This window comes from Eschrichtius robustus, chromosome 3 (assembly GCF_028021215.1).
Source record: "Eschrichtius robustus isolate mEscRob2 chromosome 3, mEscRob2.pri, whole genome shotgun sequence".
NCBI classification, from domain to species: Eukaryota; Metazoa; Chordata; class Mammalia; order Artiodactyla; family Eschrichtiidae; genus Eschrichtius; species Eschrichtius robustus.
The window spans coordinates 111,182,096-111,198,378 of NC_090826.1; the positions used below are offsets into that span (position 1 = coordinate 111,182,096).

At 39.7% G+C, this 16,283-nt stretch overlaps 1 protein-coding gene and 1 pseudogene across 1 annotated transcript; both read right to left on the reverse strand.

Moving 5' to 3' along the window:
• On the reverse strand, window positions 1-216 carry LOC137761290 (small proline-rich protein 2E-like). The gene is given in 1 exon segment (XM_068538206.1): window positions 1-216. A coding segment is annotated over 1 exon segment (216 nt).
• A 13,238-nt stretch (window positions 217-13,454) lies between these two features.
• Window positions 13,455-13,670, reverse strand: LOC137761291 (small proline-rich protein 2E-like; annotated as a pseudogene).
• Window positions 13,671-16,283: the final 2,613 nt, after the last annotated feature.

Here is a 16,283-nt window from a genome sequence, read left to right on the forward strand (position 1 = left end):
TTACTTGTTCTTGGGTGGGCACTTCTGCTGACATTGTTGGGGAGGTGGCACAGGAGGGCATTTCTACTGGCACTGCTGAGGTGGGCATGGCTCAGGGCACTTTATACGTGGGCAAGGTTCTGGACACTTGGGAGGTGAGCAAGGATCAGGGCACTTCGGTGGGCACACTGGAGGTGGCTGGCAAGGCTGCTTGCACTGCTGCTGTTCAGAAGACATCTTTCTGGAGTCTTAATATCTGAAAGAAAGTATATGACCGTGTTCACAAGAAGGAATTCTTACAGAGAGGAGCGGAAAAGCTTGTGTAATAACAACAGATACTATCTCGGCAATCTCTAAGCATGGGCTTTAATATCTTTAATACCTTTTAAAGAATTTCTGACTTCTCTCTCGCGCTTTAGCAAATCGATACATCACCCCAGAGAAAATCTTTTCTTTTCTCACACAACTTTTCCAAAGAAAATATCTTTATTTGAAAGAAACAAGCAGGTGTTTTTACTTTTATTTCTTTTTTTTTTAATGAAAACAACATCTTCAAAAAAGGCCAACACAAGTTCTAAACTCCTGGGCAAGCTCACAAGCAATTGCTATCATCATCTTCTCTCATGAGGTACCAACAGAATGACATATACAGAGCAAAGGACAATCAGGAAGAATGTAAGGACCTCACACCTTCTAAGATAAATGCCTCTAACATCACAGCAGAGGGACACCACAAAGGCATAGGAAAGGGAAAATACTTTATTCTTTATCTTTCATGTCAAAATTTCCTATTAATTTCTTCTTCAATACAAGAATTCAAACAAGGTATCAGAAATCTAATCAATACAATATAACTTTGTGCCCAAATTGCAAGTTCCCATCCAATAAGTAGCATTAAACCCATGATGGTAACTTTGGACCCATCAAATTTGCTGTCTCCAGGATAAATGCTACATTCAGAAGCTGAAGAACAAATTTGAACTAAAGAATCCTACTCACCACGTTCTCCAAGTTCAATTGGGACTACAGTAGCAGGAGGATGGCTGTGATGCAACAGAGGACCTATTCACTGGGGCTTGCTGTCCCACCTAGGAGGAAGGGGCGCTGCCAAAACTGGCCTGGTCCAATCATTTCCCAACCAAAATGCAAATCCATCTATAACTGGCTTGGCAAGGACTCTGAAAACAAGAAATGTCCTGCTCCAGGATCTCCTCAATGGATTACGTTCTCATGACTCACAGAGGCCCTGCCTTAGCTCTCCGTTTCCGTGGTTTATGGCAGTGGGGGCATTTGGGAGGTTCTGTAACTTGTAATCAAAATTCCCCTTTCTTGATTGGGGAAGGCGACCCTTTTCTATCTTTCACCTTCCTTGACTTCTAAAACTGCCTTCCTAGTTGCACTTGATCTGGTGACCATTTTGATGCCCATACTGGTTTCAAAAGGGTCTGGCTACGTAGTGACACCTTTCTCTTTACCTCAAGTTTTTCTTACAATGCATTTCCCATTTATTCATGGCTTGCCAAGCAAAGTCTCTTTTCTTCTTCTAAAATGGACTGAGGGAAGTGAGCAGATCATCTCAGATGACTTCCCATCATGACACTTAGACACGTTCAGTAAAGTGGTGACCTCTAGGGTCCTCCTTTCACTGCTTTGCTCCCTCAAATAACGAACATCCAGCAGTCAGATTCCTGTGACCTTTATAAAACTGTTTTACTTCAGGCCAAAAGGAATTCACTAAGAGCATAGCATGAGCTACCATAACTAAGAGGAGCTGGCAGCCCAGACTCTAGATTTTCAACAGAAATCAAGCATTTTGCTCATACCGCCCAAAAGTGTTATACCACCTGCTCCTACCTAATTTCTCCCAACTAACCTCTTTGGATTTCTTCACCTTTAAGAAAGCCCAGAGGATTGTTCAAATTTTCTGGCTTCCTGTCCCTTTGAAATTATTGGGAATCCCAATATGCAATGCCATTCAAATAACTAATTTTATATGTATTTAATATTTATGAATTATTTAAACACATGTTGTTTCACAGCAAATCTAGGGATAAATTTAACAGGAAGTTGAAATCACTTTATTAAAAATGCAGTCACTGAAGTTCATTGCCATTCATATACAGTTTTTCAATCATTAATAACAATTTTATTATAATTTTAACTTAGTTTTTACATTTTCCATTTTGGTCACAGTGGAACGTATGTCAAATAAACCTATTTCCTGCTCTATTTTCTTCATACAATTTGTTACTGTGCTGGAAGGAAGTTTTGATGGTTAATTTATGGGTCAGCTTCAGTGGCACAGGGTCCATGGTTATCTGGTCAAACATTATTCTGGGTGCTCCTGTACAGATTCTTTTGGATGAGAGTATTTTTTAAATCAGTGACCTGAGTAAAGGCGGTTGCCCTGTATAAGGTGGGAAGTCCTCATCCAATCCACTGATGGCCTGAATAGAACAAGGCTGACCTTCACCCAGGTAAAAGATAATTCCCCCGTCAGATCGACTTCCAGCAGCGTTTCAGCTCTGCAGATTTTGAGTTTGCCAAACTTTGTAATATCTCTCTCTCTCTCTCTCTCTCTCTCTCTCTCTCCCTCTGTCCCTCTCGTTCTGTAACATATTTCTGTACGTATATATGTACACATATGCTGTAATATATAATTTAAATATTTCATCTGCCGTATCATGTACGTGGTTAACTATGGCCAACTAAATTAAAAATTTTCAAAGTTATTATAAAGTGAAGTTAAATTAAAAATTATTAATGTTATGTAATACATGTGGTGTGGAATGATGACAAATATAATGAGGTTTCAGCGAATAACTGAAGTTCGGGAAACAGTGTCCTAGCATGTTCTCCAAAGATTTCCTTTCTGCCTTTTCAGAGATTTAGCTGTCAACGGTTCTTCTACAGTTCCTCTCTTCTATCCAGGGCCTGAACACTACTCTTTTCTATGCTGTCCCCTTGGGCACTGAAGCTTCTCGTGATGGGCCATGGCTGGTGAAGAGCCATGTCTCGCTTAGGAATAAAGTTGTAACTCTCACTTAATGTTACTGTAGAATGTGGGAACACATGTTTAATGGAGTCAGGATATCCTACCTCACCTGAGGAGAACACTTCCCTAGACTGCCCTCGTGGGCTTAAAATTCCTGTATCAGGAAATAAAACTGTTGTATTCCATAAGTAAATATCAGATTTCAATTGTGTGAAACCAAAAATAGATATAAGATATCATTGAAAACCCACAGCATCACATATAAGTGATTGAGAGTGGGGTTGGGAGGGGAGAGAAGATCAGAGCACTAAGGTCTGAAATCTAGATGAAATATGGACTTAGGGCTCATCTGATATACTTGCTTTCTTCTGCTCTTTCCAAACATGCTTTATGGCTTTGAAGACAGTAATAGAAAAAAGTGTTTCACTATTTATTCTCTGTCTTCTTCTTCAACACCCCAGAACCCTCCACCGGCCATATTACCTTTGCTGCCCAATATATACACCTTAACTGTTCAATTTAGTACTTTGAAATGTTGCCCATGCATTTAGTAATAGTCCTTTAATATCTTTCATAATTCTTCCTGCAGTCAGGAGGAAGAAGTGGCCTAGTAACTTGTCTTGGTCAAATAATCAGGAAGATTTTCAGGAATGTGGTTTTATAATGGGAAAGGAGGAAGAAGAGAACAATGAGGAGGAGAGGAAGAGAAAGAGGAGACACCTGAAACCTGTGAAAGAGTCACCAGCTGGGCATGCGCCAGAAGTCCAGGACATAAACTTTCCCTCCATCTCAGCCACATCTTCAGTGACTACTACATCTTTTTTAAATATTATGATAAATTGTTATAAAAATATTACCTCATATAATATAATGGGGAAAACATAAAGCTGTTCAAAAATAAGCATGTTTATTAAACGGCCAAAAATAATCACTGCTTATATTTTGCTGTTTTTAGTGTTAGGAGTTTTCGATTTTCATAAACCCACACACATGCATACATGTCTCTCAGATTACTGATTTGAGATCTTTTATCTTCTGTAAAACACCTGCCTCCAGCCGTAAGTTGCTCTCTATGCACTGCGTTACATTGATCCTTAAAGTTCTTCTATGTTTTCTTTTCATTTTCATTCATCACAAAGTATTTTATATGTATTTGTTATTTCTTCTTTGAGCCAATGTTTATTTAGGATTATGTTGCCAAAGTCAGGGATGTCACAGAAACAGAGAGTAGAATGGTGGTCAGCAGGGCCTGGGGGATGTGGGAACAATGAAGATGTTGGGCAAAGGGTACAAGTCTGCAGTCCTACGATGAATAAGCTCTGGGAGTCTGAGGTACAGCATGGTGAGTCTTGATATTAACACTGTGTTGTGTACTTGAAACTTGCTGAGAAAGTACACCATAAGCATTCTCACCAAACACAAACGCACACACATACACACACACACACACACACACACACTCACACACAGGCAAACACTCAGCCATACACACAGTTAAATGGCTACTGTTGAAGTAATTAATGTATTATGTAACCTATGGTGTAAATCACTGCACAAAGTACACATATGTCAAATCGTCACATTATACACCGTAATGTGTACAATTTAATCAATTATACCTCAATAAAACTGGAGGGGAAAGATGAAAGAATAACCATCATACAAAAGAGTAACAACGTTTGAGAAGCTCTGTGTTCCTTCTCCTCCTTGCCTCTCTTAGGCTCTGATACTATTCTCTGAGAGAGCTTCCCTTATCCATTATTCTCTGGGGCCCTGTATCCACCTCATAGTGGATATTCACTTTTAATCACCTCTACTGACCACATCTGAAGTAGGTGGGGTGGAAAGTGGGGAAAGGAGGGCTGGAAAGTCGTTATACAATTCTTGAAAAATCAGTCTTTCTCGTTTTGGCGTATAGTTTATTTAGTTGTCAATTCCCTCAAACACTTAGTAGGCACCTGACATAATTCGTTCCTCCAATCATTACTATGTGCTAGAGACCTCACTCGGGTCCTTTTCTGGAAGTAATTTTCTGGCCTGATTAAATTGCTGCCTTGATCCCTGAACATAATTCAATTACCATGAGGCTCCCTTGCACACAGGTGGAAAGACTACAACTTCTGTATCTATACCTTTTCTCTATTGTTACGGTCAACTGAAATTGGGCTTCAAGTTCAAAACCACTTCTAGGGCTCCCCCGGCGGTGCAGTGGTTGAGAATCTGCCTGCTAATGCAGGGGACACGGGTTTGAGCCCCGGTTTGGGATGATCCCACATGCCGCGGAGCACCTAGGCCCGTGAACCACTACTACTGAGCCTGCGCGACTGGAGCCTGTGCTCTGCAACAAGAGCGTCCACGAGAGGGAAAGGCCCGTGCACCGCAATGAAGAGTGGCCCCTGCTTGCCGCAACTAGAGAAAGCCCTCGCACAGAAACGGAGACCCAACAGAGCCAAAAATTAATTAATTAATTAATTAATTATTTTTTTACAAAACACTTCTAATCTCATCTCTTACTCTTTAGGGCTTACAAGTGTTGCGTTTCCTAATTCAACAAGGTTTTGAATATCTGGGCTTTATTTTTTCCTTTTCATTTTTTTAAATTTCCGACCTGCCAACTAGCAAGTTTTTCCTGAACATATGTCTATTGACATACCCTGGTCAAGTCAACAAGTGACCAACATTTAGTCTGCCTCTCAGGATACCATGGACAACCATTACTGCAAACATTTTGCCATTGAATAAAATGTATCACCACATTTATGGCTTCCAATATCAGATTCCTTGCCAAATACCTCCAGACTCTTAAGCCAATGCCCTAATTTTAAGATTTCTACAGGAGCATCACACCTCACAGAACTAAATTCTCTGTCAGGTCAAATAACACTAACTAAAGTAGAGACAACTCCCAAATATCAGTGTTGATTTCTCACTCATGTAATACTCTGATGAGCTTTGGGCAGTAATCTGTGGAACTTTTTCTTCTGCATTTCTGGCATCTTGGACTCCTTTACTTCTAGGGCCACAAGAAGAGATATGCTTAAAGAACACCTCCCTATTCACAGCTTACTGGACCACTAAGCTAAGCACTTAGAAAACAAGCTGCATAGCAACAGTCATTTTGTAAATCTAGATAAACATTGGAAACCCCAGTGGACCTCAAAGGTGGGGTCAAATCAATCAAGAAAGTAACTTCAGAGGCGAAAAAGTATCATAAGACCCTGAGGTTGTTGAGTTTCACAGTAAGAAGAGCATGTTGTTCACATGGAGAGCAGGCAGCGCTTTGCCTGATAAGGACACTTTAAACTTCCCATTATTTGTACTACCCATGTTTTCAGAACTACTATAATTTTATGCACAATATCCCAATATTTCCCAAAGCATTTAATGTGTCATATCAGATTATAAATACAGTTAAGTTGGAAAAGAAAAGGAACACAGAATATGAAAGTGTAATATTGTTTAAGATTCTCTTTCTGTGCTGTACTAGGTATGTCTGAGCCTCTTTCCTGCCGGAGCAAACATGGTGGTGGTGGTGATGGTGGTGACGGTGATGATGACAGAGGCAATGATGATCGGCCACCTCTCAAATGCCAATTATGTGCCCGGCATTGTGGCAACTGAATTACACACATTCATGTAAATTTTATGCCTAAGCATGTAGGCACTGTAAATGTGGTTTTCCCCACATTTTAGTAGAGGGATTGAACTTCTGAGGAGTTAAAAAGTTTGTTCCCCAGATCAATCAACAATAATTAAGAAAATAACCTGGATTTGAAATTATATACAAACAATCATCGATATAACTCTAAATTCAGATAACACTGACTGTGAGAGCCTGAAAATTGAGATCAAAGAAGGATAGAAATCAACCAAAATTATGATATAATATTGCTAAAAGCAGGTTTTAAAAGAATGAAAATACTTTAACCATCACAAAAAGAAATGTATTTTATTCAGGAAATGGAGGATAAGTAACAATTGCTCATCCGGTAGAAACCGCTGCCCAGGTGACAGACAGACACAGAAGACAGCGAGAGAATCCTCAGAGGGCCCCCAGGAGGTGAGCTGCTGCTTTTCCTCCTGAGGCTCTGTGGTACTTTCTCAGGTACCTCCAGAGGGAAGTGGCATAGCAGACTCAGATAGGAAACCTCTGACCGTCAGGATTCACCACACGCATACTGCAGGCTGAAGGGTGGAAAGCTTCTTCTGTATCCATGATAGGCTTTGAAGACAAGATGAAGGCGGAGCTGTGGAGCTAGGTGAGCCGATTGCCCTTATCCTTTCCAGATGCAGATAAAAGCTGAAGCTGTTACTTTTCCTTGGGTGGGCACTTCTGCTGGCATTGCTGGATAGGTGTCCCAGGAGGGCATTTCTGCTGGCACGGCTTAGGTGGACAAGGGTCTGAATCCTTCTTAGGTGAGCAAGGATCAGGGCACTTAGTTACGCACACTGGAGGTGTCTTGCACTTCTGCTTGCACTGCTGCTCTTGAGAAGACATCTTTCTGCAGTCTTAATATCTGAAAGAAAGTATATGACCGTGTTCACAATAAGGAATCCCTACATAGAGAAGAGCAAAAGCTTGTGTAACACAAACGGACAGTATCTCTCCAATCTCTAAGCATGTGTTTTAATCTCTTTAATACCTTTTAATGAATTTCTGACATCTCTCTCGTTCGTTAGCAAACCTATTCATCAGCCCAGAGAAAACTTTCTTTTCTCATACAACTTTTCCAAAGAAAATATCTTTGTTTTGAAGAAACAAGCGATGTTTTCAGTTTTATTTCTCTTTCTTTTTTTTTTTTTTTATGAAAACAACATATTTTTAAAAGGCTATCAAAAGTTCTAAAATTCTGGGCAAGCTCAGAAGCAATTCCTGTCACCATTTTCTCTCATGAGGACCCGACAGGATGACTTTGTACAGAGCAAAGGGCAATCAGGATGAATGTAGGAGCCTCACACCTTCTAAAATAAATGTCTCTGAAATCACAGTGGAGGTCCAAGGAAAAGGTATAAAAAAAGGTAAACCCTTTGCTCTTTATCCCTTCATGTCAAAATTTCCTATTAATTTCTTTTTCAATAGAGGAATTCAAACTAGCTATCAGAAATCTAGTAAATACAATATAACATTGGGCCCATATTCCAAGTTCCCATCCACTAAGTAGCATTATACCCATGATCATAACTTTGGACCCATTAAATTTGCTGTCTCCAGCATAAACTCAACATTCGGGGGCCCGAGAACTAATTTGAACTGAAGAATCAGACTCACCAGGTTCTCCAAAGTCAATCGGAACTCGAGTAGCAGGAGGATAGCTGTCGTGCAGCAGAGGACCTTTTTATTGGGGCTTGCTGCCCCACCCAAGGGGAAGCGGAGCTGTCCAAACTAGCCTCGTGCAGTCATTTCCCAACCCAAATGCAAATCTATCCATAACTGGCTTGACAGGGACTCTGAAAACAGGAAATGTCCTGCGCCAGGATCTCCTCACTAGATGATGTTCTCCTGACTCACAGAGTCCCTGCCTTAGCTCTCCGTTTCAGTGGTTTATGGCAGTGGGAGAATTTCAGGGGTTCTCTAACTTGTAGGCAAGTGTTCCCTTTCTTCATTGGGGAAGATGACCCTTTTCTATCTTTCCCCTTCTTTGACTTCTAAAACTGCCTGCCTAGTTGCACTTGATCTGGTGGCCATTTTGTTGTACATACTGGTTTGAAAATGGCCTGGCTACCTGGTGACACCTTTCCCTTTACCTCAAGTCCTTCTTACAATACATTTCGCCTTGATCCACGGCTTGCTAAGTGAAATCTCTTCTCCTCTTCTAAAATGGACTGAGAGATGTTTGCAGATGATCTCAGATGACTTCCCATCATGATACTTAGATACGTTTAGTAAAGTGGTGACCTCTAGGGCCCTCCTTTCACTGCTTTGTTCCTTCAGATTAACAGCATCCAACAGTCAGATTCCTATGAACTTTATAAATCTCTTTCACTTCCGGCCACAAGGAATTCACTAGGAGTGTAGCATCACCTACCATAATTCCAATCAGCTGGCAGATCAGAACCTAGACTTACAATAGAAACCAAGCCTTTTACTCATACCTCCCAAACGTGACATCCCACCTGCTCTTACCTAATTTCCCCCAAAGGACCTCTTTGGATTCTTCAACTTTTGAAGAAAGCTCAGACGAGTGTTTAAATTTTCTGGCTTCCTGTCTCTTTGAAATCATTGGAAAACCCTATCTAATAGGCAATGCCATTCAAATAACGAGTTTTAAATCTATTAATTATTTATGAATTATTTAAGCACATTGATTCACATCAAATCTAGGGGTAAATTCAAGAGACAGTTGAAATCACTTTATTAATAATTCGGTCGTTGATGTTAATTGCCATTCATACACTACTTCTTAATCGTTCATAATAATTTTACTATAATTTTAACCTATCTGTAGATTCTTCCATATTGATCACAGTGGAATATACGTGAAATTAACCTATTTCCTGCTCTACTTTCTTTATACAGTTTGTCCATGTGCTGGAAGGAATTTTTGATATTTTTTATGGGTCAACTTGACTGGAACAGGTTGCTGAAATATTTGGTCTATCTTTTTTCGGGCTTTTTCTCTAAGGATGCTTTTGGATGAGAGTGATATTTAAATCAGTGCCCTGAGGAAAGGAGTTTGCCCTCTGTAAGTGGGTAGGCCTCATAGAGTCTGTTGAATAAAACAAAAGCCTGACCCCTCCCCCATCCAGGTAAGAGACAATTCCCCTGCCTGATGGCCTTCCAGCTAGGGTTGGCCCTGCATATTTTGGACTTTCCAGCCTTCCTAATCTCTCTCTCTATATTTGTCTCTTTCTCTGTCTCTTCTCTCTCTCTCTCTCTTGCTGTGTGTGTGTGTCTCTCTCTCTATTCATATATATATATGCATATGTACATACATATATGTAAATTGAATATTTCTTCTGCCATTTCATGCACTTGACTCCCTATGGCCAATTAAATTAGAAATTCAAAAAGTTAGTTTAAAGTGAATTTAAAGTAAAAATTATCAATATTACATGATACTTGTGATGTGTAATTATAACAAATATAATGAGCCTTTAGGGAATAACTGAAGTTCCAAAAACAATGCCCTAGTATGTTCTCCAACCCTGGCAAAAGATTTCATTTCTGCCTTTTCAGTCCTGAACCTGAACTATCCTCTGCCCCCTTGGGCACTGAAACTTTTCTTTATGGGTCATGGCTGGTGAGCAGCCCTGTCTCATTTAGGAAGTTTTCAACACTGGCTTTATGTTACTGTAGAACTTGGTAACACATTTTTAATAGAATCAGGATGTCCCATATCACCTGACCCCAACACTCCCCTAGACTGCTGTCATATGCTTAAAATTCCTTTATCAGGAAAATAAATACTTTTTATTTCAACAATAAATATCAGATTTAAATTGTGTGAAACCAGAAAGAAATGGAAGATACCATTTAAGACTCAAACCATCACGTATAAGTGACTGAGAGTAGGTTTGGGGAGGGGAGAGAGGATCAGAGCACTAAAGGTCTGAAATCTAGGTGAATTATAAACTTAGCTCTGATCTCTTTTCTTTCTTCTACTCTTTCCAGATGTGCTTTAGGTCTTTAAAAGACAGTAATTTTAAAAATGTATTTTCATGCTCATTTTCTGTCTTCTCCTTCAACCCTCCAGTCCCCTCAACCTGCCATATTACCCTTTGCTGCCCAACATGTACTCCTAACTATCCAATTTTGTACATTTTCATGTCAATGCATTTAGTGATTAGTACTTTCATATTTTTAAAAATTCAACATTGTGAAAATCACTATACTACCCAAAGCAATCTACAGATCCAATGCAACACTGATCTAAGTACCAATGGCACTTTTCACAGAACTAGAACCAAAAATTTCACAGTTTCTATGGAAACAAAAAAGACCCCAAAGAGCAAAAGCAAACTTGAGAAAGAAAAATGGAACTGAAGGAATCAGGCTCCTGGACTTCAGACTATACTACAAAGCTACAGTAATCAAGACAGTATGGTACTGGAACAAAAAGAGAAATATAGATCAATGGAACAGGACAGAAAGCCCAGAGATAAACCCACATACATATGGTCACCTTATTTTTGATAAAGGAGGCAAGAATATACAATGGAGAAAAGACAGCCTCTTCAATAAGTGGTGCTGGGAAAACTGGACAGCTACATGTAAAAGAGTGAAATTACAACACTCCCTAACACCATAAACAAAAATAAACTCAAAATGGATTAAAGACCTCCATGTAAGGCCAGACACTATCAAACTCTTAGAGGAAAACAATGGCAGTACACTCTATGAAAAGAATCACAGCAAGATCCTTTTTGACCCACCTCCTGGGGAAACAGAAATAAAAACAAAAATAAACAAATGGGACCAAATGAAACTTAAAAGCTTTTGCACAACAAACAAACCATAAACAAGACGAAAAGACAACCCTCAGAATGGGAGGAAATATTTGTAAACGAAGCAACTGACAGCAGATTAGTCTCCAAAATTTACAAGCAGCACATGCAGCTCATTAGCAAAAAAACAAACAAACCAATCCAAAAATGGGCCAAAGACTTAAATAGACATTTCTCAAAAAAAAGATATACAGATTGAAATCAAACACATAAAAGCCTGCTCAACATCACTAATCATTAGAGAAATGCAAATCAAAACTATAATGAGGTATTACTTCACACTGGTCAGTATGGCCATCATCAAAAATCTACAAATAACAAATGCTGAGGAGGGTGTGGAGAAAAGGGAACTCTGTGGCACTCTTGGTGGGAGTGTAAATTGATACAGCCACTATGGAGAACAGTGTACAGGTTCCTTAAATACTAAAAATAGAGCTACCATATGGGCCAGCAATCCCACTACTCGGCATATACCCTGACAAAACCATAATTCAAAAATAGTCATGTACCACAATCTTCATCACAGCTCTATTTACAATAGCCAGGACATGGAAGCAACCTAAGTGTCTATCGACAGATGAATGGATAAAGAAAATGTGGTGCATATATACAATGGGATATGACTCAGTCATAAAAGGAAAAGATATTGAGTTTTTTGTAATTAGGTGGATGGACCTGAGGTCTGTCATACAGAGTGAAGGAAGTCAGAAAGAGAAAAACAAATATCGTATGATAATATATATATGGAATGTAAAAAAAGAAAAAAAAATTGTGAAGAACCTAGGGGAAGGACAGGATTAAAGACACAGGCTTAGTGAATGGACTTGAGGACAAGGGAAGGGAGAAGGGTAAGCTGGGACGAAGTGAGAGAGTGTCATGGACATATATACTCTACCAAATGTAAAATCAATAGCTAGTGGGAAGCATCCACATAGCACAAGGAGATCAGCTCGGTGCTTTGTGACCACATAGAGGTATGGGATAGGAAGGGAGATGCAAAAGGGAGCAGATATAGGGATATATGTATATGTATGGCTGATTCACTTTGTTGTAAAGCAGAAGTTAGCACACCATAGTAGAACAATTATATTCCAATAAAGATGTTTTTTAAAAATACAGTTAAATTGGAAAAGAAAATGAACACAGAATATGAAAGGGTAATAGAGTTTCAGAATCTCCCTGTTTTCTGTACTAGGTATGTCTGAGCCACTTTCCTGCTGGAGCAAACATGGCGGTGGTGGTGATGGTGGTGATGGTAGTGATGGTGATGATGAAGCAGACAGTGATGATGGGCCACCTCACAAAATGCTAATTATGTGTCCATCATTGTGCTAACTGAATTACACAGATTCATTTAGTTTCTGAGCATAAGAAAGTGGGCACTCTAAATGTGATTTTCCCTACATTTTAATAAGGGATTCAAATCCTGAGGAGTTAAATAATTTCTTCCTCATATCAATCAAGCAATAATTTTTAAAAAAATAACCTGGATTTGAAATTATTCAGAAATAATCATCGATAGGACTCAAAACTCAGATAAAACGTCTTGTGAGAGCCTGAAATGTGGGGTCAAAGAAGGATAGAAATCAACCAAAATTATGATATGGTATAGCAAAAAGCTGGTTGTAAAAGAAAGAAAATATTTTTACCATCAAACAAAAGAATTGTATTTTATTCAAGACGTGGAGGATAAGGAACAAATGCTCAGCTGGTAGGAACCCCTGTCCAGGTGACAGACAGACACAGAAGACATCAACAGATTCCTCAGAGGGCGCCCAGGAGGAGAGCTGCTGCTCTTCCTTCTGAGGCTCTGTGACGCTTTCTCGGGTACGTCTCAGAGGGAAGCGGTATAACGCAGCCTCAGATAGGAAGCCTCTGACGGACAGGAATCACCGCACGCATACTGCAGGCTGAAGGGTGGAGAAGCTTCTTCTGTATCCATGATAGGCTTTAAAGAGAAGATGAAGGTAGAGCTGTGGAACTCGGTGAGCCAATTGTCCTTATCCTTTCCTGATCCATATAAACGCTGAAGCTGTTACTTGTTCTTGGGTGGGCACTTCTGCTGACATTGTTGGGGAGGTGGCACAGGAGGGCATTTCTACTGGCACTGCTGAGGTGGCCATGGCTCAGGGCACTTTATACGTGGGCAAGGTTCTGGACACTTGGGAGGTGAGCAAGGATCAGGGCACTTCGGTGGGCACACTGGAGGTGGCTGGCAAGGCTGCTTGCACTGCTGCTGTTCAGAAGACATCTTTCTGGAGTCTTAATATCTGAAAGAAAGTATATGACCGTGTTCACAAGAAGGAATTCTTACAGAGAGGAGCGGAAAAGCTTGTGTAATAACAACAGATACTATCTCGGCAATCTCTAAGCATGGGCTTTAATATCTTTAATACCTTTTAAAGAATTTCTGACTTCTCTCTCGCGCTTTAGCAAATCGATACATCACCCCAGAGAAAATCTTTTCTTTTCTCACACAACTTTTCCAAAGAAAATATCTTTATTTGAAAGAAACAAGCAGGTGTTTTTACTTTTATTTCTTTTTTTTTTAATGAAAACAACATCTTCAAAAAAGGCCAACACAAGTTCTAAACTCCTGGGCAAGCTCACAAGCAATTGCTATCATCATCTTCTCTCATGAGGTACCAACAGAATGACATATACAGAGCAAAGGACAATCAGGAAGAATGTAAGGACCTCACACCTTCTAAGATAAATGCCTCTAACATCACAGCAGAGGGACACCACAAAGGCATAGGAAAGGGAAAATACTTTATTCTTTATCTTTCATGTCAAAATTTCCTATTAATTTCTTCTTCAATACAAGAATTCAAACAAGGTATCAGAAATCTAATCAATACAATATAACTTTGTGCCCAAATTGCAAGTTCCCATCCAATAAGTAGCATTAAACCCATGATGGTAACTTTGGACCCATCAAATTTGCTGTCTCCAGGATAAATGCTACATTCAGAAGCTGAAGAACAAATTTGAACTAAAGAATCCTACTCACCACGTTCTCCAAGTTCAATTGGGACTACAGTAGCAGGAGGATGGCTGTGATGCAACAGAGGACCTATTCACTGGGGCTTGCTGTCCCACCTAGGAGGAAGGGGCGCTGCCAAAACTGGCCTGGTCCAATCATTTCCCAACCAAAATGCAAATCCATCTATAACTGGCTTGGCAAGGACTCTGAAAACAAGAAATGTCCTGCTCCAGGATCTCCTCAATGGATTACGTTCTCATGACTCACAGAGGCCCTGCCTTAGCTCTCCGTTTCCGTGGTTTATGGCAGTGGGGGCATTTGGGAGGTTCTGTAACTTGTAATCAAAATTCCCCTTTCTTGATTGGGGAAGGCGACCCTTTTCTATCTTTCACCTTCCTTGACTTCTAAAACTGCCTTCCTAGTTGCACTTGATCTGGTGACCATTTTGATGCCCATACTGGTTTCAAAAGGGTCTGGCTACGTAGTGACACCTTTCTCTTTACCTCAAGTTTTTCTTACAATGCATTTCCCATTTATTCATGGCTTGCCAAGCAAAGTCTCTTTTCTTCTTCTAAAATGGACTGAGGGAAGTGAGCAGATCATCTCAGATGACTTCCCATCATGACACTTAGACACGTTCAGTAAAGTGGTGACCTCTAGGGTCCTCCTTTCACTGCTTTGCTCCCTCAAATAACGAACATCCAGCAGTCAGATTCCTGTGACCTTTATAAAACTGTTTTACTTCAGGCCAAAAGGAATTCACTAAGAGCATAGCATGAGCTACCATAACTAAGAGGAGCTGGCAGCCCAGACTCTAGATTTTCAACAGAAATCAAGCATTTTGCTCATACCGCCCAAAAGTGTTATACCACCTGCTCCTACCTAATTTCTCCCAACTAACCTCTTTGGATTTCTTCACCTTTAAGAAAGCCCAGAGGATTGTTCAAATTTTCTGGCTTCCTGTCCCTTTGAAATTATTGGGAATCCCAATATGCAATGCCATTCAAATAACTAATTTTATATGTATTTAATATTTATGAATTATTTAAACACATGTTGTTTCACAGCAAATCTAGGGATAAATTTAACAGGAAGTTGAAATCACTTTATTAAAAATGCAGTCACTGAAGTTCATTGCCATTCATATACAGTTTTTCAATCATTAATAACAATTTTATTATAATTTTAACTTAGTTTTTACATTTTCCATTTTGGTCACAGTGGAACGTATGTCAAATAAACCTATTTCCTGCTCTATTTTCTTCATACAATTTGTTACTGTGCTGGAAGGAAGTTTTGATGGTTAATTTATGGGTCAGCTTCAGTGGCACAGGGTCCATGGTTATCTGGTCAAACATTATTCTGGGTGCTCCTGTACAGATTCTTTTGGATGAGAGTATTTTTTAAATCAGTGACCTGAGTAAAGGCGGTTGCCCTGTATAAGGTGGGAAGTCCTCATCCAATCCACTGATGGCCTGAATAGAACAAGGCTGACCTTCACCCAGGTAAAAGATAATTCCCCCGTCAGATCGACTTCCAGCAGCGTTTCAGCTCTGCAGATTTTGAGTTTGCCAAACTTTGTAATATCTCTCTCTCTCTCTCTCTCTCTCTCTCCCTCTGTCCCTCTCGTTCTGTAACATATTTCTGTACGTATATATGTACACATATGCTGTAATATATAATTTAAATATTTCATCTGCCGTATCATGTACGTGGTTAACTATGGCCAACTAAATTAAAAATTTTCAAAGTTATTATAAAGTGAAGTTAAATTAAAAATTATTAATGTTATGTAATACATGTGGTGTGGAATGATGACAAATATAATGAGGTTTCAGCGAATAACTGAAGTTCGGGAAACAGTGTCCTAGCATGTTC